General features: G+C 56.1%; 1 protein-coding gene across 5 annotated transcripts in view; it reads left to right on the plus strand.

The window, feature by feature from the left end:
- Positions 1 to 26,292, plus strand: part of CNIH3 (cornichon family AMPA receptor auxiliary protein 3) — a 205,553-nt gene that overhangs the window by 118,390 nt on the left and 60,871 nt on the right. For 2 of the 5 annotated variants that reach the window (XM_034666595.1, XM_034666596.1), the window contains exon 1: positions 34 to 761. The exons of the other annotated variants lie outside the window; for them this stretch is intronic. In XM_034666595.1, coding sequence (XP_034522486.1) covers positions 681 to 761 — 81 coding nt within the window. In that variant the 5' untranslated portion in view covers positions 34 to 680. Of the gene's footprint in view, positions 1 to 33; positions 762 to 26,292 lie in introns of those variants that run through there. 5 annotated transcript variants of the gene reach the window in all.

Consider the following 26,292-nt stretch of genomic DNA (forward strand, 5'->3'; position numbering starts at 1 on the left):
CGGCTCCCGGCCTGAAACCGGCCGCTGCGGCCGCCGGGGCGCCGGCAGGCCCGCGGGGCCGGATCCGTGCGCGCCGGGTCCAGCCTGGTTTCGGGGGAGGTCGGGTCGCCGCGCGGGGCACCCGCTCCTCCGACCCCCGCAAGACCTGTGCTCCGGGGAGGGAGCGCCAGCGGCTCTGGGATCTGGGAGGAGCTCGCCGGGCGGCGCGGGAGGGTCCCGGGTGGCGCGCCCGCCTCCCCTCCGGCTCGGGCTCGGGCCCGGGAAGCGGCGGCTCTTCCCCGGGATTCCGGGCGCTGGAGCTCGTCGCGCGGCTCTCGCCGGGTTTGCCTCGGGGGCTCTCTGGCTGCGCTCGTCTGCACGAGTTCTCTACTGACTGGTTTCCTCGGTTTGGGGACTATTCCCGCCAGCGACGCTGGAGCACCTCGCTGTGTGTCCGCGGGCGGGCGGGCTGGCGTTCCGGCCGCCGAAGGAGCTTCGGCATCCCAGATCTGCTCGCCGCCCCTGACTCTCGAGGCTCCCCTGCGGGCCTGCCTCCTACCAGCCTCCGGCCTCGACGCGAGAGTGTGGCCCTAGTCCCGTCTGCCCCTTTAGGAGGGAGTGCGGTCCTCGAGGGGCGCTGGCCTCTGAGGACCTTCTTGGTGTGCTGCGGGACTTGGGTGCGCGTGGCCCCGCCACTGGCCATGGCCTTCACTTTCGCTGCTTTCTGCTACATGCTGTCCCTGGTGCTGTGCGCTGCGCTCATCTTCTTCGCTATCTGGCACGTGAGTAACCGGCAGCGGCTTCTAACTCTTTTCTTTCGCCCCGGCCACCCCATCCCCGGTTTCTCTGAAGTGCACCTGACGTTGCGCGAGCGGCGGACAGGGTGGCCAGTCGCCTCACACCTGCGGGCTGGGCCCTTGGCGGGCCCCGTCCCGCGTCAGGGGACAGTTAGCGGCATCCCGAGCCCGCGGCGCGCGCGCCCTTGGTGCCCGGCTGCTGGTGAGGGGCGAAGGGAGCGCTGGTTCCCGGGCGAGGGCCCCGTGTTGGGCCCGGGGCGCGCGGCGGCATCCCCGCCTACCCTGCTCCTCCCTGCCGCGGGGAGCGAAGGAGCGGCGCCGCTGTCGTCCCGGCAATTAGTCAAGTAACTATAACAACTAAACATTGAAAATGTCAGCGTCTGCGGTGGGCTGTGTTTAGTTAGACATGTTCGGAGGCAAAGCGGAAACACGACGGGAGCGCCGTTGGAGAGGGCGCGCGGCGATCCAGGCCCGGAGGGGAGGGGACCAGAGGCTGGGGTCGCCGGTTCCGCGGGGAGAGGCCCAAGGCTGGCGACGAGTTTCCCTCTCCTCCGCCCCCCGGGGGCCCAGCCACCCAGCCCCTGCAAGGCCCCCGCAGGTGGCAGACTCCCCGCCCCAGGCGTCCCGCGGTCCTCTGGGGGCAGTCTAGGTGGGCCCTGGTTGCAGGTGCAGTGGGGGTCTAGGACGTGCGACACTTCTGCACAGGGGGAGGGGGAGGCCGCAGCACAGAGACGGTGCCACACTTGGCAAGCCGATCGCTCTCAGGGCCCCCTTCTTCCAAGTGTCGGGAGCTGGTGGGAAGAACGGCAGAGGTGGGGAGTTCCAGACGGAGCCCGCTGCGGGGGCAGCCTCACCGCCCAGCGAGTCCGGGGGCGGGAAAGGTCCCTGGGATGGATTCCTGGAGGCTCCTCTCCGTCTCAGGCGAACCTGACAGAGCGCATCTGCAGGGGCAGATGCCCGACCAGAAGAGTTGCAGGGTGGGTGGGATGCTGGTGTTTTCTAGGATCGGTTTCTGGAGTGAGAGGGTTTATCTTAAGATAGAACTAAGCTAGAGCAGGTCCTGCTGCAGGGCTGTCTGGGAGCGAGGAGACGGAACCCAGCAGCAGGCTAGATGCTTCCTTCCACATCCCCAAAGTGAGAGTTGACTTGGGTGGTCCCCAGGCTTCCCCTTGAGCCTAGATGGTGCAAGTCTGTGAATCAGTCGGTTTAGGAAGGGGGGGTGGTTGGAGAGGGAATTCAGACACAGGAATTTCAGGGCTGATAAAAAATCAGGCAGTAAGAAGTGATGGGATTTTGTGGCCTCTCCTCCTCTGCCCCAGGATTCTGGGTCTAATTCTCTCTGCAGAAAGGAGCTTAGGAGTTGTGGAGTTGTTGACATTGTTAAGGGAGAAGGAAACTTAACCTAATTTAGAATAAATAGGGGTGCAGAACAGATCACGCCCAAACACTGCAGCACATATCTACCTGCTCACGTGTTTCAAAGGAGCTTTCTGTGTTCCCCAGATTTGGGGAGTTATTTGCATTCCAGAAGGCTAACGAAGACTCCCCCTTTTCGGAAATACTTCACTTGCTGTTTCTTTATGTTCTTGTCTTGGCCAGAGGGTGGCAGGTAGCCCAGAGCTCCAACAAACTGTCAGCACAGGGGTTCTCTGCATAAGCCCCTGGAGCAAGCAGGTAACCAGCTCGAAGAATTTCCTCTCACTCAGGGGAAGATAATAAATAATTCAAGAGCAGGTTAATTAAATGGATGGTGTGTGCAGCTGGTTGACTAATAGCCGTGTGAAGCAAAGCTGGCCGATGCGGTGATCCCCTGTTGGCCTCTGCTAGGCTTCCCAGCATGCACCCCCTTGTCTGTGGAGTAGTGGAATGCCGACAGGTCCTGACCAGCTTCCCAGTGGGAGTGGCAAGATTCCAGTTGCTGATAATAAGAAGAACCTGTGCTCTTTGAATTCAGATTACAACAATTGTTGCCAAGTCTCCAGCCTCTGTTCTTTCCTGCATATTTTCCTTCCCCCTGTCTTGGAATCAAACAGCCCAGAGCCTCCCCACGTTGATTTGGCTCCTGAGCATTGAAAGGGGAAATCAATGCACATGTTGTGTGTGTGGGTGTTGCCTATACAGTGGCAATTACTTCCACGAAAATTTAGGAGAGCTGGTGCTACGTTAGGCTGTGTGTTTGCCTTCTTTCTGGCTTATCTTCCTTATACATTTCTTGATCTGATAAGCCCTATCGATTGCTTAGTGTCTGTTAACATCCCCGGGAATGCACTGGACACTTAGCAATATACCGCAGTTAAAAAGCCTGCCCCATCGCCGTGTCTTGGCTGTAAGACAGGAAGAAGGCACCTTTTTCTTACTTAATGGTACACGCCTTCTTAGAGGTGATAATAGTAGCTACCACTTAATGACCGTGTCCAGCTGGCCAGTTCTAGGCACTCAGCAAGGAGCTGTCAGATGTCCCTTGAGTTGTTTTTTTGCCCCCTGAAGGCCCAGGGGAAAGGGTGGATGTGGCCATATGCACATTGCTTTCAAGTCTTATGTTTTACTTTGAAAATTTATTTACATCTGTTTTCAAATGAAAATAATTTGAATTCCCAATTATTTTTCTACCAGCCACTATTTGCCACATTTGGAACATGCAGAATAAAAGTGAGCGTCTGTGTTTTGTTTGTTTTGTGTGTATGTAGCTTTGTGTGCCTGCAGGCACATGGCCTCTTACTGCCCCTGGAAGTCCTGCACTCCTCACAGCTGACATTTTATAGACCCGGGGAACTGTGGATCAGAGAGGTTATGAAACTTACCCGAGGTTGCACAGCTGGTGTGTGCTGGAGCTGGGATTTGACCTGAGTCTGAGCCTGGTGTGCCCATGTTGTCTTTCTAACTCAAGTCACTATCTTTGGCTTGTTTAACTTTGATAATAGTAGATAATGTTTTTATGCAGTGGATTACCTTTCTCTGTAGAAATGAAATATTTGGGGCTGGAATTTCTGATTGGAGTTGTAACAACAGAGACACCTAACACATTATATATCCTTTTAAAAAAGAGGAGATTCTATTTCAGTCTTTGAAAAATTAGTTTTTCTGCTTATAAAATGATACAGGTTCCTTGCTGAAAAATTTGAAAATACAGGGACATATATGGAACAAAATCACCGTTAATCATATTCTCCAGAAAAGATTTGGGGGTTTCTTCTTCCAAACATCGCGTATCTGTGTATTTAAAAAAATTACATATGGGTGTGTAGAAGGAAGAAAGGTGTTCTGACGGGTTTAAGATGTGAAGTGATTTCTATTTCCAGCCGATATAAAATGAACAGCGTTCCCTGGCAAGGGCATGCTCAGCTCTGGCTTGGTTGGGCCTTTTGCAGATGGTCGTATTTATATAAATACAAATGAAACCATTCTTGGAAAAGATCAAAGACTCATTTCAGGTTTTTAGCTTTCAGAGTTGTTTTTTTTTTTTAAATACCTAGAGTCACTTGTAAGGCTTCCGAATTTTGACAACATACAAATAAAATGAATTCCTGATAATATTTCTTTGGATGCATGGCAGCGTTTGCTGTGGGAGGGTTTGGAGGGGTCCCAACAGACGATAACAGCACATATTTACTGAGAGGCAGTTTTGCTGGGCAGAACGGCGTCCTGGTGGAGCCTCGCGGTCAGTCCCAGCCTGGCACAGATCCAGCCCCAGGGACCCGGTGGACCTCTCCGTTTCTCCATCTGGAAACAAGAAGTTGTTGATGTGACATGGTGGGCTGCCTGGGGTTAAACTGCCTGGCTTTGGAAGACCCTGCTTTGGTCTGCCAGCGGACGGTGCTTACTTGGACCACACCCTTCCTTCCGTCTGGGATGTCCCATCCCCTCTGGCGTTCCCATGCCTGATGTGGGGTCTGCACCTGCAGCCTCCCCACCCCGTCCTCCTTCTGCACCTCCACAGCAGGTGTGGAAGGAAGCTCCACGAGAGCACAGCCACCTTTTCTGGGTCACCCTCATTCGTCAGAGCCGACGATGGTGCTGGGCCTGTGCAAGGGGCTCAGCAAATACTTGGGGGATGATTTCTTGCTCCCTTCTGGCTGACGTGCTGACTCATTTCTGAATTGGCTTCTGGCTACTTCTCCGGGACAGTTCCCTGGGCGGCTTGGGTACGTGTGTTTTCTGCGGCACCCCGGCATTTTGGAACTTGGAACCTGTTGCTTTTACCGAAGACTGACCACGAGTAGGGGTGCTGGGCTGGTGTTGATGAGGGCGGAGCTGGTCCTGCAGGGGCACAGCTGGGGATGAGTGCTGGCTGTGCGCAGGGAGCGCGCCTTTGGTAAGGGGTGCCGTCTGTGTCACCTGTCTTTTGCTGGTGCCGAGGGGTTGGTGGGCAATCTTCCATGACTACCTCTGCAGGGGACGGCCTCCAGACTCCGGTATTTCCCCCTACAGTCAGGCGGGAGAGAGGAAGGAGGGTGCAGAATTCAGGGAGGCACGGGCCCCCAACCCCACTGCTTGGTGAAGTTCGGGGCCCAGTTGGGGTGGGATGTTGGGGGGCCCCTGTGACGTTTGACTTTGACGTTAGCGTCGCCGAACAGATAGTAAAGGCAGAGACCGTTATGAAGCCTTTGCCAGGTAATGCCCTGAAGCCAACGGGCAGAGTCCCCTCCTGCAGTGCGAGGCCTGGTAACCTCGCTTCACGCCTGTCCACCACCCGTACCCCCTGCCTGCTGCTCTGCACGGGGTCTCCCCTGTACTCGATTTCTGCTGCTGCTCCCCCTCCCAGTACGTCTGCAAACCAGTTCCCCTGGTGCCCCGCTCTCCTAGCAATGTGCTGGGCGGCTAGCACCCTTGCCACATGTCCCTGGGCTGTCGTATTCTTCTGTCGGCCACTCCCCCAGGGGTCCTGCCAGGCCCTGGCATCTGTCACAATCACGGGCCCCCTCTGCATCTCCCATCTTTCTGGGGAGGGAGCAGGGCTCTCACACACTCTGTTGCCTGGGCATGGCCCCATGTGACCAGGACCATTTCCTGTGTTCCACCCCTTGCCCCCTGACCTCACCGACCTCCAGTCAGCTCTCAGTACTGCTCTTGGTCCCTCGTGCCCGCGGTCGTTCAGGGACCCACTCGGCCCCTGTCTGCCATCTGCCTGTGCCCAGGGCGGCTGGAGCGGGTGATGCATGGCTCAGCCTTTGACCCTCCAGTGTGATCCTGGCTGGTTCTTTAAGCCCCTACGATGCTGTTCCAGATCCTTGGCATTTTCCCAGGGCCCCCGAAGCCCCCTACTCTGGCAGGGACAGCTGGGCACCTGGCCCATCCCTGAGCTGCTGCACAGCTCTCTTTCCTTCTCTGACTCAGAATTGTCTCTCCTGTCGGAGGCCAGCTCCTCCCCTGTGGGCTCCCCAGGGACATTGCCCATCACTGGCCCCCAGCTCCTGTGTCCTCAGCCACTGCCCTCCACTGGTCTGTCCACAGTGTTCCTGAGCTCATGGGCTGGTTGCTTTGTCCTGGGCCCTCCCAATGCTGCTGGCCTCTTCCTTCGCAGACCAGCTTTGCCTCCCCATTCCCTCTTTTTATTCTTGTAGCAAATGTTCAGAAAAGCACCCAGACTAAACAGCCTTCTGCTCCCGTCATCTAGAATCAGCAAATGTTCGCGTTTTGCCACTTTGGCTTCTTAACCACCTTATTTAAGGCAATGTGTTTCCTCGTTGGCTCCGCCTCGTGCCCTGCCTCTTCTTGGCCCCACTCTCTGCAAGGGCTCCGGTGGCCTGTCTCCCAGGGCCATTCAGGGCTCCTCCGTGGAGGAGGCCTGTCTGTGGCCTCAAGGTGCTGGCCCATGTCTTCCTTGTAGCTCTTCCTTCCCTGCCCCCCATCCCAAAGTGCTTGTACCCCTTAACCCGTAGACTGTATGGGGCCGCCTGCTCCACACCCTGGGTTGCGCCTCCTCACCACCATGGTGACCTGCCCTGCAGTGCTCCAGTCTTCCCCCATTAGCGCTCCCTTGTATCCACCCGCCTCTGCCTCCCCCTGCCTACCTGGCCCAGGCCCTCTCCTGCCCTTTCTCAGGGTGCGTGCCCCGTCTGGACCGGCACCCTTGGTTAAATCTCACCTGAATGACTCCCCCGCCCCAGCCTCCAGGAGTGATCTTTCTAGCTCTAGAAGGATCTCTCCGTGTCCTCCTCATACCAAACACTTTTTCTGGCTGCTGGGCCCTGCAGGGCCGGGCCCAGGTAACAGTTCAACTGCATCCCTTGTCTTCCGTGTTCCCGACATTCTCGGCTTCTTGTAGCTACCTGCACGGGCTGTTCCGTAGCTCAGCAGAGCTCAGCTGCTCTGCTCTGCCCCAGCCTCTGTCCTCGGCGAGGCCTGACTGTCTTGGTCCGTGACCCCACCTTGCTGGTGCCCTGGTCTGAGCCCCTATGTTGCACTCATCCCCGGGGATTGCTTTTGTCTCTGTGCCTGGACTGTTAACCCTTCCTGGGCAGGAACCGCCACCCTCATTTGTGGCCTGAGCCCCCCTGCACAGAAGTGTCCCCATGGTCAGAGCCCAGTGAGGGCAGAAGACACAGATCCAGGATCTGGGTGATTGATTGCACCAGCTAAGGCCCGTATACTCTTGCTCAGTGAATGGTTTCCTGGACTCACCTGGTTATAGCAGTCATCTGGATGCTTGTTAAAAATGCACATTCCTGGGCTCTACCGGAGGCCCATGGAGCACTGTCCAGGTGGTAGGAGCACATCCAAGCTCAGCCCGGCATCCCTGGGGTGGGGGAGACGCCGACGGGGCACCTGAGTCTGGGTGCAGGTGAGGAGGGATGCCCTGGACTGTGGTTCTGAACAGCAGAGGTGAGGGGGAGCTGCTGTCATTGGAATGGGCTGCCAGACAGTGACAGGATGATGTCGGGTGGGCTGATTGATGCTTTGAGACAGAAGCCCCACAGTTTCTGGGGGCACCCATTTTTGATCAGAGATGATTGTGAGATGCACCAGGCTCCCCTCCCGTGATGACTGGGTGCAGACAGTCCCCCTGTGGCTTAGATAAGGGAGATCTGAAGTTCCAGCCTGATGTCTTTGCCGTTTGGATTCTTTGTGAGTTGCTTGTCTTCTCGTGGGGGCAGGTTCTCAAAAAGGGACAGGGGGCTGTGTTTGTTTAGAGAAGAGGCTGAGTCTGTCCTGATCCAGCACTGAGGTCGTGCATAAGAGGTGTGTGCCCAGATCTGCGGAGCTGGAGGTGGTTCTTGTCTGGGATCGTTTGCAGCCAGGACCTCTGCGTCCTAACATGGGGCACTGAGATTTGCCACAACGTCTTTTAATGGCTCTTGGAATCTGATTAATTTCCATAAAGGTTACTGAAAGCTCCAAGTGCACAATTAAATCCTGAATTGGTCTCTGAATACCAATCTGGAACCTAACAATGAGGCTGGCAAATATTTTTAATTTGACATAGAAGCGGCAAGCATGGGACAGTCTTGCCCGAACAAAAAGCACCAAAAAACATACAGAAATCAAGATTAATCTGGAAGACTCTAACAAAGCTGCCGACGTTTCTGGGGCCCGGGGTCCTGGGCATTAGGACGTCCCAGTCTGGGTGGGGGGGCAACGGCATAGGGTGGAAGACTAGGGTCAGCTTGCAGGTGGCGCCGCATGGGTGGGCTGCTGGCGGGTGTAGCAGGGCGTCGCGTGCCCACCTCCACGCTCAGCGTCCATCTCATGTCCCACCCCATGGGGAGGGTAGGTCTCATGGTGCCCAGATTTGTGTGTTTCCCCTCCTCCCTCATGGATCTGTGTTCTATGTGTTCTTGCATGGTGTGGCTCCCGTCTCACCACGGTCAAGCCGCTCACTCTGGCTCAGCACCGACGCTGGGAAAGCTCATGAGGCTCATTGGCGCCTGCGCCCACGTGACCCGGGGTCGGTGCACAGCTCCGGTGGCCCGGCTTCGCTCTCAGTGAGGTCAGCACGGACGGAGGGCAGGCTCTGCCGTCCCCGTTTCACATCCGCGGAACGTAGGAGGATGCGATGAACAGGTGCGGAGCACAGCTGTGGTTGGTGGCTCTGACAGTCACCTCTTTGTCGCCTTGTTTGGGTGGTGGATCTTGAAGCCCCTGGAAGAAGAGGGAGCCTATGGCTTTGGGGACGGTGGTGGCTGGCCCCTGGGAAGTGCGTGGGTGCAGCGTGTGCTGGCCTTGCTCCACCTGCTCCGAGCCAGGCGGACACAGAACGGTCCAAGCACCCCCTGCAGCCAGAGGGCACACACTATGGTCGGGGGGACAGCTCATCATCGTGGGCCCTGGCACCGCCCTCGGACGGGGCTCTGAGAATGGGGTCTCCTGTCACTGCCTGACCCCCAGGCTGTGCTCGCAAGTGAGCTGTGAAGTTGTCTCCCTGCAGGATCTGTGGGTCTCAGTGACTACGGGCACGGAGAGGGCGGGCTGCCTGTTCTGTCTCCGTCTTCCCGTTCTGCCTCCGTCTTCCCAGAACTGGCATGGGCACCAGTCGGGGGTGCAGAGCCAGGCGGGGTAGACCGGTCTCTGTCCCTCATGGAACTGTCTGGCCCAAACTTAGCCTGCCTTGTCGAGACCCCTAGGTGTCTGTGATTCTGGCCTATGGCTGGCCTTTCTCCGTGTCGGCCTGGCTATCTGACCGGGAGATGGGCCTCACCTGGCCCAGAGGTTTCTCCTTCGGGTGCTGCCTGGCTCCCTTCATGTTTTAACTTTAATTTTTTTTATTGTGGTAAAATATAGGTCACATAGGATTAACTCTCCAACCACGTTTAAGCCTGCGCTTCAGCAGCATTGAGTGTGTTCATGTTGTGCTGCCACCCCCCACCATCCACTTCTAGAACTTTCTCGTCCTCCCACATTGAAACCCTGTCCTCACGAAACAATGACCCCCCCCTCCCGCCACATCCTCCTCCAGCCCTGGCACCCCCGTGACACCACATTCCTGTTTCCTGTCTCTGAATGTGGCTGCTCTTGGCGCCTTATACAAGCGAGTCCTGTCCGTCTGTCTGTCTGGCTTGCTTCACAGAGCACAGTGCCCCAGAGACTCCTCCACCTGGGGGCAGGTGCCGCCTCCTTACTTCTTACGGTTGGAGAGCGTTCCGTTGCGTGTGTTGTAGTTTGCTCATCCCTTCCTTGGCTGGGTCCACCTGCGGCTGTTTCTGTGAGCAGAGCCGCGGGGAACATGGGTGACCGGGGTCTCCAATGCCCCGTTTTCCCTCCTCTTGCATGCAGGATCCTGTGGGGATTCTGTTTACTTTCTGTGGCTCCCCTACTTCCACAAGCAGATGCTCCTTCGGTCCTCAGCCTTGGCTGCGCCCGCTCTGTCTTGACCTCTGGTCCCCGCCAGTGGCCTCTGTCTGCCTTCCTCCAGGACTGGCGGCGACGGCAGTGCCACGAAAGCCCCCGTGTACTCGTGGGCTGAAATACCTGCTCTGTTTTGCTACGTCATCTGGAGTCCTCAAGTCTTTAAGGCGAGTCAGTTATAGAGTGTCTTTTCAAGTCGTGGCTTTGAGTCCTCGTCGTCAACACCTTGGCTTTGCCCGGGGCGGGGTGGGGGCGTGGCGCTGGGTGGCTTTATCAGGAAGAGGCAGCAGTATTTGCCTGAGAACTGGAGAACAGACCTGAGTGAGGAACCAAGGGATCTGGTGGAAGTGTTGTTGTTGTTGTTCAATAAAACCTAGTTTGCATTTCTGCTCTCACGTGGACGGGTGGCACACAGGCTCGCACGGCCCTGGTGGCTGTCAAGGGGACACACGTGTGTCACTGGGGCCAGGAAGGGACGGGGGGTTGGGAAGGAGGCTGTCAGCTCATGGGCCCATTCACAGGATGGCTTCATTTTTTAGCTCCTTTGAGCTGCCTTGAGTCACAAAAGTGGTTTAAAAAAAACCCCCAGATTTGTAAAAATGTGATTGCCCTCTGTTTGTGTCTCTGTCTCTCACACATGCATACAGTTACCGCCACAACCAAAAATATCCCGTAGCAGGGAAAACCCCACTTTCCTGGCCAGACCTCCAGGGAGGATGGATTTGCTTTTCTCTGTCCCCCGGGGGAAGGGTTGGTGGTGGGTGTGGGAGGCGGGGAGTGCCTGCGTGCCCATTTGCAGTTCAGGGTGAATGTCTTCACGGGGTCAGTTGAGACAGACATCCCCCTGACTCTCCGCACCCAGGGGCTTAGGGCCCAGAGCCCCAGCCTAGGCCTGCCTACATGTGGCCAGTGCCTGGAACTGCCCCAGTCGGGGGTGGGGTTGATGCCGCTTAGCCAGAATGGAGCTGTCACTGGTCCTTCGCCGTGTCTGTAGAAGCTGCAGGGTTGCGCTAGGGACACGTTTCTGACTGAATGACACCCTGACGTCCTTTCTTCCCACTGTGGGAGGAACCGGGGGCCAGGACACCACGAATCCCTGTTTAATATGTCCCCCTCCTTCCATTCCTTGGCTTTCCATTCATATTCCTTTCAGGATTGGGCTGCGTGGCATCCAGAGCCTGGCTCCCCACTGCCGCCCACAGGTGCTCCCACGGCTGGCTGCTCCGAAGTGTGTGGTGGGCAACGAGTCCCTGGCACTGGGGGCTCCCAGGCCTTGACCACTCTCTCCCTCCTCCCGTACTTCCTCTCTTGCATTTGACCTCCTTTTGTTCCTTCTCCTTGGCATATATCCTAGATCTGCCAGAGGCTGCACAATATTACTTAGCCCAGCTGGAGGGCCCCAGGGCTGGGAAGTTAGCTGACACCACCTTCCTCCCCCAAGGCGAGGAGAATTTCAGGCTGACATTTCCAGAGCACCAGCCTTAGGTACCTCTGCTGTTTGCGCCTTCCCGGGGTCCATTTGGATGATGGGATACAGCTCTCCTGCTGGGGAAAAATGCAGGGGAGGAAAGCAGAATCTTGGAGCTGACTTCCTTTTTTTTTTCTTATTGGCAACTGATTCATGAACCCTAAAAAAAGAGTTGATAGCAACATAGCCAGCTAGCTATAGCAGCCCAGATGGTCCCCTATATAATAGAGACATTTGTCTCGTGGATAAAAAAAATATTTAAATGTGTTCTGTGAGCTTATTGAGAAAAGGAATTAGCAACTGCAGGGGTTGCAGGCATGGAGACAGCTCAGTGATTCGAGCCCCACAGAATGCAGAGATTAGGAAGCAGGAATTGGAGGTGTGAGGCCGGATATGCAGGGAACCCTGTGTGTGCGGGAGCCGGCTCCAGGGTGCCCGCTGGGCCGCCAGCACCTCGGGGGAGCTGCGGGCAGAGGGGCTGGCCCGGATGTGCGCGCGTGTGGAGACCGAGCCCCGTGGCCCGAGGCGTTGCCAGCTGGGGAGGCTTTGTGGCAGCTGTAGGCAGACCAGGGCCAAAGAGAACACGTTTGTGCCAACTGTTTCTAAATTCTACACTGAGCGGATAGACAGACGATCCTGCTCCCTTTCTTCCTTTCTGTGTGTTCGCTGGCAAATGGTGCGGGCCCCACGAACCCCGTGGGCCTGCCTGACATCCTTACAGAGCTCTGATTGTCTTCATTGTCGCCCGTCCTGGGCAGACCACTGGGTGGGGATCCTGCTGGCGACAGGGCTTCTAAGCCGCGGTGGCAAAGAGCCGACACTGGCCACTCTGTGAGGAGGGAGGGCTTGGCGACAGCCACGGAGCGGGAGCAGGAGCGGAGTGTGGCGGCAGGGGGGCTCAGTCTCCCAGAGAATGCAGAACCCTTATCTGGAGCTGGGGATCAAACCCGATGTGGCGGAACCTTGAGCCCCTTCATCATGACTGCAGCGCGACTTATCCGGGGATGATTTTTCTTGGAGGTTCTGGAGGGTGCGGAGGGATTGAGTGGAGGCCAACATAGCATATGTGCTGAGTGCAGAGAAATGACTGGAGAGAAATGTGTTTGGTCTCGACACCCTTTTCCCTCACTGGCTGGCAGTTTTAGACCCAAAGTCCTGCCCTGGAAAGGGGTCAGCAGCTTCTGAGGTCGGCACTGCTGCTGAGCGGTGCTCTCCCGCAAACTGCTCTGTGGGTGTAAAGTCCCTGCACCTTCCTGGGCCGCTTGCATGGGTGCGTGCACACACGTGTACATGCATGCATACGTGTGTGCACATGTGTACACATACGTGTGAGCTTGTACATGCATGCATGGGTGCATGTACACGTGGGTGTGTGCATGTGAGCGTGTAATAGGAAGGCGCTGAACACAGTGGTCTCTGGGGTCCTATCCAGTTCTGCAGCTGCTTACCGTCGGCATCTCGTTCTTTCCCTGTTCTCTGTTTGTGGCTCTTCTTTCCTGACGGCCTTCCGGGTAGGGAACGTATCAGCTGAGGTTCTAGAGATCGGTTGCAGCCACCTTAATCAGCAAAGGGATTTCTGGGAAGGGGGCGTGGAGGGCTCATACAATGCACGGCAGGTCTGGAAAACAAGACTTGACACAGAATTACCTGGATTTCGTTGCTGGCCCTCCTCCTTCTGTCCTTGACTTACTGCTTCTGAGGACGGGTCTCCTAGGCTCAGCTTGGGTCGTGCCCTTGGTGGCTGCACTGAGCGGTGAGTAGAAGTGTCATGGGGTCTCCAGGCACCTGGGTTCACCCTCCCGCTGGGACTGCACTCAGAGGGGACAGGTAGTTCCTCAGACGAAATCAGGCTGGTATGGAAGGGGGCATAGATGTTGGATGACCAGAACACGATGGTGTTCCCTCTCTGAGCTCTCCAGTGTCACTGTCCGCTCCCCTGTATTCAGAGAAAGCAAGCTTGTCTCTAAAGCAGAGGTGAGCTTCCTGGTGCCACGGACGCCACGCTGTATTAGCCCAGGGGAGCTGCGGAAGCTCACGCCACATGATGCGGGGCTGCTGCACTCCGGCCAAGAGGCTGGACCTCCTGGGTGATGACTGTCCACTGCTTCTCAGGAGGGACTCCACCTTCTCTTCGTTAAAGCGTTCCATGGGGGCCACGTGACATGGCTCTGTGTCACATGGCTTGCCCTCTGAGCCCACGGCTTTCACAGAGTCCGCTTGGAGGAGGTTTTTGCAGGAATTTAGCAGAGCACGTGCTCACCTGGAAGGAGGGAGCAGCAGGTGTGTGAGTCAGGAATCAGGAATCAAAAAAATGTGTCTTGCCAGTTTGCTGTCTCCCAGCCTGCTTTGCCCCGAATTCTAGAGGATAAATGGCAAAGTGAAACCCAGCTCTTCCTTCTCATCTTGGAAAAGAAAAGCCCCTGACCCCCAATTACCACCTCTTCCTGAGAAAGCCCCCCAGTGCCCCACATCTGACCATGCTGAGCACCCATCCTCTGCTTCCTGCAAAGCCGAGCACGGAGCCCCCCCCCCTGCCAGCCCTGTCTCTACCACTGAATATACCCCCTCTGCATTCCCGCCAGGAGCCACTGTCTTATAATTAGCAAAGCTGGCAACTTCCGCCACCGTACAGAGTAAGCTATTTTGCTCTGTAAACGGGAGGCAGCATCAATTGTCTCCTGAAGGGAGAGGTGATGTTATTGGCTCAGAGCGAGGCTGTGCGCTGGCTCCTCCTTTAAAATTAGTTCCTCCACCATTCTAGAATCATCGTAAAGGAGCCAAATAAAGTTAGGTGTGGCAGGATTCTTATAGCCCAGGGACTCATGGCTCTTGGTGGAGTGTGTTGTTTTCAGAAGTCAGCCCCCGCCGCAGCCATGGAGCCCCACCGAGCGCTGAGGGCAGGGCAGGACATGGGCCACAGGGGCAGAGGAGTGCTTGGCCACGTTGCTGCAAGACCCTGGCTGCTAGGAGCTACTCTCAGTCTGTGGACTCCCTCCCTCTGTGTCCCCTTTCTCATGTCAAGCACCAAGGGGAACATGTCGTTCAAGAAAAAGAAAATCGATACAGCAAACCAAAACTGAAGTCAGTAAAGTGTTTGGGGTCAAGGGCTCAGCCAGTGTTGTTAGGGGGCTTATGGGCTATTGTGTGCTTAGCTGATGGCGTTTCTTCTGAATTCGGGGCAGACAGATGGTTTGGTGTCCTGTTGGCTGAATTGTTTTCTTTTAATTTGACTTAAATTGTCGGAAAGGGATGGAGTCACATACTCAGCCAGTGCTAGAATCTTGACACCAAGAGGGACCTGAGGTCATCGGGTCAGTCTTCTCATTTGGGAACGGGGCTCTGTCAACCCTGAGAGGCAATGGGACATGGCCGAGGCCACCGGGCCAGTTGTGGCTCTAAACCCCCGGACCGGGCGCTCTGCCAGGAGTTTGCAAAAGGCACCCGACTGTGTTTCAGAGTGACCAAGACGAGGACTACGAACATGTCTGTCTGGTCTTCCCACTGCTCAGGCGGGGTGCTGGGCTGCCTCCACAGCTCAGTGGGGTCTCTCAGTGGGATGGAGGCCCCCATGTAGTATCCCGCCCACCCCTATTCAACAGAACGCAGAGCTGGAGGGAGACGGGCACTGGAGGATGGTTTTGCATTTTTCGTGTATGTTCTCTGTCTGTCTCTCTATGAGGGGGGCATCCCTACTCATGAACAGAGATGTGCATCTGAGAAGCGGTCACATAGTGGTCCCAATTCCAGGACACTCATGCCCACAGCCAGGTGGATTCTCTTCCCTCCTTGTTCATCTCTCCTGCCCCCACCCTTGTCAAGTCTGACTGTCTGAATTTGGCCTCTGGAGCTCTCCTCTGCTTTGCCTTTCCTAATTTTACCAGCCTCCGTTTTCTGCTCTGGAAAAGGAGGGGTGGCAAGGTCAGTAGCTCCTGTGGCTGCCTGCCCCCACGCCCCCCCCCCAACAGTGTTGCTCTCCAGAAGGCCTTGGGGCAGGTCCGGGCCTCAGACTCGCAGGCGACGTTCGGAGGACATTCCACCTCTCACCACTCTTCCCAGGACCTGCGTTCATCGCCCACGGTTTGGTCCCACGTGTGTCCCCCCAGCTTATGGCTCCTTCTAGGCTGTGTCCTCTTTCACCACACAACAGAGCTCACTGTCTTGCTGGGGAAATGTGTTCTCTTGGCTGTTTGGTCTGTGAGTTTTCCTTGCCCCTTAAGACTCTCCTCCCCTCCCCGTGAGGACCCTGGGGATCGAATAGAAGGCTCAGCGAACTACGTTGATCTCTGACCTCTGTCTTTAATGGGAAGGGCTGCTGCCTTGCTCTCCCCTCGAAGTGGACTTTCAAGTAGAAGACATCCTACTATCTGATGATTTTGTGATTCACTTCTGGGTGGGGTCCCCTCGTCCCACCCCCCACAAGCCCTCTGAATCTGTGTGGGAGTGGGGGGCTTAGAGGGAGCACTGCGTGCTGGTGTGAGAACGGCTGGAGCCCCTGGGCCTTGTCACGTGCGTGTGTCTGTGCTGGCTCACACTCACTGCCTCAGCACAATCTCTGGGCCTTGGTTCTCCATCTGCACAGACAGCTAAGGCCCCTTTTGGCTCTGACCCCCCCCCCCAGGACCTCATGGCTCCCAGCCTGAGTAACAGGTGTCAGAGGCACTTTGACAGGTGTGGCTTCTTTGCAAAGGGTGTTGGTGTCCACGTCGTCTGGGGGACCCCCCTGTGCGCTCTGCTGGTTCAGACCCAGAGCCATTTGTCCCCCTGTCCAGCGAGCCTCTGAGTCATTATTTACCCCTCAGCATCCCCACTGCCTTTCCGAGCCGCCCTGTGCTTGGTGGTGTCTGTGCCCAGGGTGACAGGGGCCTCAGCAGCTGGTGATTCCAAAACCCTTCCAGGCCCCGCCCACTGTGTTGTGAACCAGGGGTGTGGGGGAGACTTTGAGCCCAGGGGACAGCCACCAGCTACCAAGATGTCCTTTGTGTGTGTCATCGCCTGAGGGAGGGCTGAGCGGTCCTTACGGGACAGACGGTTTGGGGTGGGCTGGAGGCCCCTGCTTGTCATTTCCCAGGCGGCAAATCCGACGGTGGAGGACGGAGGGCCAGTGTGAGGACGGGTGGAGGTGGCAGGTTTCCTGTGAAACCATTGACTTTCAATCAAGTTCACACCAAATTGCTTTACTTTGTGCTGTGTTTGCCTCCTTAGGCAGGTGTGGTTCCTGTGGGCCTCTGAGTCTCACTTCAGTGTCGCTGGGGTGTGGTGCTGTGGTTAGGGTCCTCAGGGTGCCGAGGGGAGGTCCCGGGCCTGGGCTGAGCCTCCCGGTGATTCGGGTGCCCCGGCCGCTGCCCTGACCTGTAACACCTGCTGCATGGTGAGAGGTTGTGCCCCGGGCAAGACTGGCAGGGCACCGTTATGAGGGGACGGGAGTGGATGAGAAGGACCCCCCCTTGCCCACCAGGCATTTCCTGCGAATAGTGCCCAAATACGACCACCTGTGCACCCTGGGACCCCCTCAGCACCCTTCTCTCACTGGTCCCTCTGGGGTCCGCACTCTTACTCAGTGATGCTGTCCTCATCCCAGGCCCCTGGGCACTGGGCCTGCAGCCACCCTGGACAGTGCCTCCTTGCTTCTCCATCCCCAGTTCTGTCCGTGGAGATTCAGGGCCTTGTGGGCACCTTCCTGCCTTGGTTTCCCTGTGCAGGCACCAGCACAGCCCAGGACACTGAGTTCTCAGGCCCCAGAGGAAGCCAGGCACTCATCCACATCATGATGTGTGGGGGGACAAGGGATGTGCGGGGCCGATGCGGGATCCCAGGGCCTATTTTGAGCGCTGGTGCATTTCCCCAGTGAAGGGGCCAGTTGTCAGAGGCTGTGGGCCGCTGCCCACAGCACTCCTGCTGTCTTCTCCTTCACTTTCTGGCATCTCTCACAGGACGGGGTACCAGCCTGTCCCCACCTCTAGGATTCCCAAGGCCGCTGGGCTCCCACTTTCCTTCCCCAGCAGTAGTTAATGGAAAACAACCGGGTTGTGGAGCGAATCCAGGGCAGCGTTGTTTGATCTGTCAGGAAGGCTAAGCACCTGTGATCGACCCGCGGTGAGGCCTGTGGGCCGCTGTCTGTCCATCCATCGGCAGATGGTACGCGGTTGATGCTGGAGGAGGTGTTTGTCACCTGTGCCTGGGTATTCCTTCGGGTTATTCTAGATCAGTGGTCTCAGACCCCTGGGTGCACACGAGTCACCGGGAAGCTGGCACCCAATTCCGATGATTCCTGCCCGTGGGGACTGTGGTTTGGGCGAGAGGGCCGGTCGTGCTGTTTGGACATGGGAATGTGTCAGCGATGTTTTATCTACGTGGCTGTTCTGCGCCCTTGCATGGAGGGTGGGCATTGCCATGGGAGTTGCTGGTGCTGGTGGAGTGCTGATCCCTACAGGCCCTGTTCTACTGGCAGGGACCCCGTGTCCTCAGCGCTCTGCCATTGCAGATCCTAGAGTTACCTGTTTTTCAGTTGGGAAATGGAGGCACAGTTGCCTGTGGTCACACAGGGAGTGCGTGGCCAAGCCGGGACTGCTCCCAGGCACCTGTCCCCGGCACGGCCCCTGGCCACGTGCTGCTGCTCCCCCTGCTGTGGTACGCTTTCCGGGAGCCATTTCAAGCTCTCTGTGCTCTGTAGGGTAGGGATTTGTCTGTTTTTATTATTTATTTTTAAAAGATATATTTATTTAGAGAAAGAGCGTGTGAGTAGAGGGAGGGCAACAAGCAGACTCTCTGCTGAGCGGGGAGCTGGACATGGGGCTCGATCCCATCACCCCGAGATCATGACCTGAGCCAAATCACTTAACCGACTGAGCCCTCAGGCGCCCCCATTTGTTTGTTTTTAAGGAGAATGATCAGTGTCTCTGATTTCTCGTCCTGGAACTTCACGTGTGTGAGTAGCTCCGATGGAAGGGAAATGAGACGTGGTTGGTCCTTCATCTTGGCACAGAAAGCCTGGCCCTCTGGGGTGTTAGGCAGGAGGAGAAGGGGGACATTGTGAACGGGTGCTGCTCTGGGCTGTAAAGTCCGAGAGGGCTCTGAAGGGATGCTTGTCCGTGCAGCCGAACACACAAATCAGGAAGCGGCCTCTTCCGAGGCGGGTCCCTGGACGCACCTGCAGGCCGTCTGGGCTCTGGCTGGCGGCGGCAGGCCTGTGCGTGCAGAGTGTGCACTGTGGTTGTAGCTCGTGCGCTCCTGTCCTCAAATGCACTTCCCTGTTCCACAGCCGTCACACACGGACCGAGGAGCAAGACAAGGCCTGCCCGGGAGGGGACGGCAGTGTGCTGGGGAGAATGCACGGGGTCAGAGCAGGTGTTCCCGGCGGGGGTGGCATCTGCAGCCACAGAACATCTTAGCTGCAGAATCTTTGGACACTGGTTCCAGCCACATCTACACGGAGACTCATCTACACGAGGAAACTAGAGACCGTGCAGGAAGATGGTACACATAATCTGGTCCTGCTTGATGCCTGTGGGTCAGCTCGACTGGAGTGACCCAGGCAGGACCATGAGTCGTGGAAGCCAGGCCAAGAGGGGCCAGTTTGGTGAATGAGGGGGGAGCCCGCGTTCGTGAAGGCCAGCAGTCTCCACGCTGTGGTCAGATGCTTGGGGCACATGGGGGGGCGAGCCCAGTCAAGGCAGGGGACCTCACTGTCTCCGAAGCTGGCATCCGTGTGAATCTAGTGCAGTGTTTGGATTGTGTCAGAGCCCAGTGACCCAGGGGACCTCTGGGACTGAAGTCTCACAAAAGCCAGACCTGAGTGCGCTCCTGGCCCAGGCCTGCCCACGGGTGCTGAATGTGTGGAGGAGATTGTGACCACCTCTCCTGGAGAGTTTTGCACCCACACGGCGGCTGTGGAGTTGAACTCCAGAAGCTGGGAGAGGGTGCGAGGCATACGATGTCCGAGGGCCTCTCAGCTCCTACACCCGCCTGGAGGCATGTGTTGCATTGAAGCAAACTCCAGGACTCTGGGGAGGAGAAGGGCATCCTAAGAACCCCTGCCCATCTGTCTTTGCTCTCCTTCCCTGTAGTTAAGTTTCTCCTGGCTGCAGGAGCGGACCCCTGACCCTTGCCCACAGCCTCGAGGTCAGCTTGAGACCAGGTGCTTTCCTCCCAGGCTGCAGTGTCACCCGCCGCCACTAGAGGGACGAGACTTCGGACTACACGGCCCCTCCAGCCCCGGAGCATTTCCAACCCACTCTGAAGTCTGGACTGTGTGACACAATCTCTGAGCTCCCAATGCGCCAGTCTCCAAAGTACGGCAGGCAGGGAGGCCCGATGGAGGTCCTAATGCGCGGCCGGCCCGGTCTAGCAGGTGGTGGCATGCTCGGAGCCCTTGTGGCTACCCTGTGTTTCCGTCTGTTTCAGCCTGGACACCTAAAGACAGGCACACCCCACACCCACTCCTGTTCACTCCTGACAACTGGAGGAGTGTCCCTTTCCCTGAAGGAGCCAGTGAGAACTGGAGCAGCCCAGTGGTGGGAAGCAGTGGGAGACACAGAAGAGAGCATAGGCCATGTTTAGTTCGTCAATCAGATGATATCTTGCCCCTGGCCATGCACGGGGGATTTTCAGCCCCGTGCTGGGCAGTTCTCGGGCAAACCAGTCGTGTTTAAGTTTATTCCTATGTATTAAGCACTCATTGGTCAGTCACTGCTGGGACACCCAGGACCCGTGCAGAGAAAGACAAAGGCCCAGTCCTCAGGAATGTTTCATCTGAGGTCTGTGATGGAGGTTCCGGTAAAGGTCCCATCTGACTGGGGGTGACCTTTATGTGGGCTGGAGCATCTTGACAGATGGACAGGAGGAGAAGGACGGAGAGATTAGTCCAGACGGTCAGGGTGCATTCGGGAGAACTTGTCAGGAGTCTGACGTGGCTTGTCTGTGGAGTATGATCTCTGAGTAGGGACTGGTGAAACAGGAATGTCTGACCGACCCCCAGCAACCCCGGGGCAGGGGCACTCGGGTAAACAGAAGGTGGCTAAGCATTGCTGCTGGGGACTTGGTTTGGCATGGCCAGCATCGTGGCAGGAAGTTCCCACCCAAGACTGAAGGACACCACAGGAACCACAGCAGTGAGTTGCCTCCGAGCCCCCAGGAGAAGGTGTAACTCAGACACTTGCCAGAGCTTAAAAGAAATGAGCTACCGAGCCACGAAGAGACAGGGAAGAACCTTAAATGCTTGTTACTAAGTGGAACAGGACAGTCTGGAAGGGCTCTATCCTCTGTGATTCTGGAAAAGGCAAAGCTGTGGGGACAAGAAAAGGTCAGGGGTGGCCTGGTGTCGGGGGCGGGAGGGGTGAACAGGCAGAGCACGGGGGATTTCGAGGGCCGAGAAACTACTCGGACTGGCACTGTGATGGTGGACCCCTGTCATTAGACCTGTGTCCAGACCCTCAGAATGCATAGCACCCTGAGTGAGCCCTCATGTGAGCTGTGCACTTTGGGGTGCCTCTGTTGTGTTGATGTAGGTTCGTCTGTTGAACAAATGTCCCACTCTGGTGGGGACATTGATAATGGAGAGGCCATGCATGGGTGGGGACGGGGAGTCTATGGGAAATCTGTGTGTCTTCCACTCAGTTTTGCTCTGTACCACTAAAATTGCTCTACAAAAATAAATCTGTTAAAAAACAACTTGGGAGAATATGTGCTAACCCCAATCCTGGAGAGGACAAAGGCTGGATGGGGCTGAGATGCCCAGAGCCAAGAATTTGTGGCTGGGTGACGGAGCGGTCAAAGAGAAAGCAGGTGGGAAGCCAGCCGGTGTGGGGGAGAGGAAGGGCAGGATCTGGGGGGGTCGGGCTGGCTCAGGGCATCAGTGGCAGGTGGATAAGAAATGAGTTAAAAATCACTGAAGTCTTTGAACCCCTCTGAGGGGTGCTGGTTACAGAGCCGGGCAAGGGCCTTTGGAGAGGAATGTTGATGAGTTCTTTTCTGGGCATGCTGACCTTGAGGTTTGGAGGAAGGTGGGGAGGGAGTGTGGATGTCCGGCCGGGAGGTATTGGTCTAGAGATGGTAGTGGAACTAGGGGGAAGGGGTAAGCTCACCAAAGGAAAGGTCGTAGAGAGTGTTTTCCCTTCATTGGCTCATTCATCAAATGTCTGTTGGTACCAAGTACAATCCTCAGTCTTCAGAGCCGTTGAGGAGCTAAGAGCAGGGTTTGGGTTCATGAAGGGGATCTTAAAGCTATCTCCGCAGGAATATCTGCATTTCCCCTCCCCTCTCCCCTGGGATGTTTCTGGAGGAGATGCAGATATAAGGATTGGGGATGGGAAACGAGGATTCATGTTGTCATGACTCACCCTCTAGCGCAGAGAGCTCGGGCATCATTGCGCTGCTGGAGCTGGGGCTCCTGGTCAGCCTGCAAGTGGGAGTGTCTGCCTCCTCTAAGTGCAGATCCAGAGCTCAGCACCGGCTAGCCTGCATGCCCCTGCGGCATCACGGAGCCGAGGAAGGTGGCAGGCATTCAGCTCGGGAGAGAGGAGCGGTGTGCAGGGCGCCCTGAGCTCTCGGCACACAGCGACCAGTAGGCAGGCCTGGTCGGCTTCTGCTTTCAGATCGTGATCATCCTTCCCGGGGCGGGAGGAGCCAGGAGCTTCTCAGCCCCTCTGTTTGTGAGGGGAATGGCAGGCCCAGAGGTTGTGATTTATCCTGAGTGTGAATAATCCGCTGTCCCTTGTTCATTGAGTTTCTTTCTTTCTGAATCCCCGGCCCCTGCAGCCAGCCCGGAAGTGGGCGGGCTTCCCTTGAATGTAGTGCTCATGGTCCTGGTAGGCAGGATAATGGCCCCCAGTGACGCCCACAGCCTGGTCCCTGGCCCCTGCTGCTGTTACTTTATGTAGCGAAAGGGACTTTGCACATGGGATTCAATTAAGGATTCCGAGATGGGGAGGGGTTACCTACTGGGCCTGATGGAACCACGAAGGGCCTTTGGCAAAGGAGGAAGGAGGGCCCTGGTGATGTGGTGAGAAAACAGGGTCTCCCCCAGAGTGTCCAGGAGGAGTGCAGCCTGGCTGATACCTGATCTCAGCCCTGTGCGACCCATTTCAGAACTCCTGCCTCCACGGTAAGCCTAAGCAGTGACATTTGTGGCAATCTGATACAGTAGCTTTAGGAAACGAATGCACCAACATATACCTACTTTCCAGTATGTACCTGAAATCTTGGTATGTAATAGGTGCCCAGTGTCATTTATTGGATGAATAATGAACCCCACTTTTATACCTCCAATTCTACTTGGCTTCATTTGGATACACAGAAACTCAGGGGGAAACTTGGCCCAAGGAAGGAAACCCCCAGGGGGGTTTCATTGCAAAATGAAGGGGCCCCTCTGTTCATTGCAAAATGATCAGTTCTCCCTGGTCCGGAGCACTGGACGCAGCATATGCTGGGGAGGCTTTCCGCCGGGGAGGGCTGGTCCGCTGCCTGTTTCTGGTTTGCTCTGCACTGCTTTTATTCTCCTGCATTGCAAATCCAAGTGGAGGAGGACTGAGTGTGTACCCTGTGCTTAATGGAAACTTTGAGGCCGTTGAATTGGCAGAAATTTCCAGTAAGCGAGGTATGGAACACCTGCCCTCGAGGTGTTCACATGGGCCACAGGTATGACATGTAATTGTCTCTGAAAGTGCTCTTCTGCGGGCCCCAGGTGCTGTGTGTGTGTGTGGGGGGGGCAGCTGAACCTCTGTTGCACACAACCCAAGTGTCCTGAAAGAGAATTCTTTAACACCGGGCAGCGGCCACACTGGCCATGCCACAACAGCTTCCGAGGCTGGGGCGTCCTTGCGGGCTGGGCAGGGAGCCTTGCCTGGGATACTGTGTCTGGTGCGTGGGCCAGGGATCTCCCCGCCTGAGCGGCGCTCATCAGCAGGTGTGTGTCCCCACACCCTGACCAAGCAGGGAGTCTCACGGGATGCATGCTTCCGAGAAGTTGCACAGACTAACCAATTTGACCCTAAACTTGGAATGAAGCCTCTTGAGGCCCACATATACATTTATGTAAAACCATATGCAAATGAGCACCAGAGCCCAGGGGCCAAGCCCCACTGCCTTACTTGGGAAGGCAACCCCTGACCCTGCTGCCCTTGGGTTGAGTTGTTTTTGGCTCTGGGACCTGTTCTGTTGTGTTGGTGCAGAGTAGGGCGGGGGGTGGGGAGTTGGGAGGAGGACTGTTCTAGGTTAAGCAGCCACAACAGCAAAATTCTTTTAGCAAATTAGCATGCTGTTCATAAACAGTTTCCTGTTCACATGGGGTTTCAGAGGACGGATACACTGTGGTCCCAGAAATAAAAGACAAGGAAAAGATTTATCAGAACCCAGCTCCTGAGATCATAGTCGAGGAGAAGACTCCTTGGTGCTCTGGTGCAGCACCCCCTTTTGCCACTGGACCCAGCACCGCTCCTCACCAGCCCAGCTGCAGGTCTGGGCTCCTTGGGAAAGCAAGGCAGTAGGTGTGGAGCCTGTGTGTTCAGTATAGACACCAGCTTGCTGGGTCCCTTCTGGTGCCAGGTCCTTTCCATGTTCTTGTTCAGATGGTGGTGGGCTGGAGAGTGAGCGAGCAAGTGAGAGGGAGATATTACACATGTGCACACACACACAGGTAGGCATGCACATACATGCACACATATGTGTGCGCATGCATGCAGGCATGCACACATACACACAGGCAGACATGAATGCACACATGCACGCACATAGGCATGCACACACATGTATATGCATGCACAGAGACAGGCACTCACATGCACACACATGCACACGTGCCAGACATGTACACATGCACACACATAGACAGGCATGCACACATAGGTAGGCATGCACACACGCACACACATGTGCAGACAAGAATGCACACAGGCACATGCATAGGCAGGCATACACACACAGGTATGTATGCACACATACACACATGTATAGAGACATGAACACAGGCACATGCAGCCACACACATGAACACGGACATGCATGCACGTACACACATACGTGCATGCACACAGAGGTGGGAACACAGACAGGCATGCACACATGCACACACATGTGCAGACATGAGTGCACATAGGCACATACAGGCATGCATACACACATACATGCACACACACAGAGGCAGGCACTCACGCACATGTGCACACATACAGGTAGGCAGGCATGCACACAGGCACACACAGGCACATGCACACACATGCACACAGCTCAAAGCTAATGAACGGTGAGCCCAGTGCAGTCAGCAGCTGCTACTAAGATGTGGTTTATTTGGTTGGACGTAGTGCGTTTCGAGTGACAATAGTTAGATAAGCAGGGAATAAGGAAACCTGGTAAAACAGCTTTGCGGGCTATTTTCCTGATTATATGAATATTTTATGCTTATTACAAAAATGCAAACAGCACAACAATGGTGTGAGGAAATCACCCAGCGATAGCCCCTGTCAGCATTCTGGTGGCGACTTTCACGTCTCTTTCCGTGGACACATGTGTGCATAATTGTACACAAATGGAATTATATGGAATTACATTGTATGTTCTGTGTTTTTTACCACGACTTAAATTGTGGTTTTTGTTGCTATTTTGTATAATTGTTCCCTCCAGCCACAGTGCCTGCCAGCGTCCCTGGCATACTTGGGGCACCGCGGTAACAGCCTGGCCTTCGTCCTTCGTAGGTTCCCTTCATGCTCATCTACAAACACGAATACTTTTTTAGGATGTGTCTTGGTTTTGCTTTTGCATTTTTCTGCAGTGTGCTTTTCTCACCAAGTAGCAGCCAGGAAGCCCCTCCAGGTTAGGCTCAGCGGTGACTCAGACCCAGGACTGCACGCACGCCACGGCCCGTTCCGTCCTCCTCCTACTGATGGGCACTTACTGTATTTCCAGTGTTTCGCCCGTGTTTCACTTGGACATCTGCTCTTACGTGGTGGTGCCTTTATTTCAATGAGGCGGATCCCCGGGAGGCAGGTTGCTGGGTGCAGGCTGTGCGGATTTGCGTCAGCAATGCGTTTTATGGGGCTGCTTTCTAAAGGCTGTATGCGTTCACGTTCTCAGCAGCAGTGGGTGGGGTTCCATTCTTCCTGCCTCCCTGACAGCAGTGTACTCAGCGCAATTAAATCTCTCTTTCAATCTGATAGGTATAGAATAATATCTCATTATTACCTGCATTTGCATTTCTGAGCCTACCCGTGCAGTTGAGAAACTTTCATGAAATTGTTGACCTGCTGGCTCTTCTCTCAAAGCGGGAGTATCGGCCTGGGAGTCTGACCTGTAATTTCTGGGTTTGGGAGGAGAGCCCACGACCTCAGGCCAGACCTCTCTTCCCCGTCTGCATCCGATGGCCAGAGGCTGGAGCAGATGGTGTCCTACCAAGGCAGATCAGCAAGGCGGGTTGCGTTAACTTTGGGATTCCTGGACCGGGACTGGATGGGAGGTGGTGGGAAGTAGCCTGGCTCCAGTCCCTGAGGGGCTGCTGGCTGATCTGTATGCCAGTGGGTCTGATGAGCTTAGCAGGGAGATTGGCACCTGAGTCCCTTCCAGGCCATCCATCCCTTTGCGGTTGGCTGGGCTGCAGCCACTTGTCTGCTATAGGAGGACAGGGCTGTGGGGGGGGGGGACGGACTCAAGGCTGGGGGTGGCAGTAGAGAAGGGCTAAGCAGTGTTGCCTGACAGCCCCTTCTGTTCACTATGGGGCGGGGAGGCTGAGGAGGGATTTAGGTTGTACAAACCACATCAGTGCAGAGAAAGCAGGAAAGACAG

Source organism: Ailuropoda melanoleuca, chromosome 8 (genome assembly GCF_002007445.2).
Source record: "Ailuropoda melanoleuca isolate Jingjing chromosome 8, ASM200744v2, whole genome shotgun sequence".
NCBI classification, from domain to species: domain Eukaryota; kingdom Metazoa; phylum Chordata; class Mammalia; order Carnivora; family Ursidae; genus Ailuropoda; species Ailuropoda melanoleuca.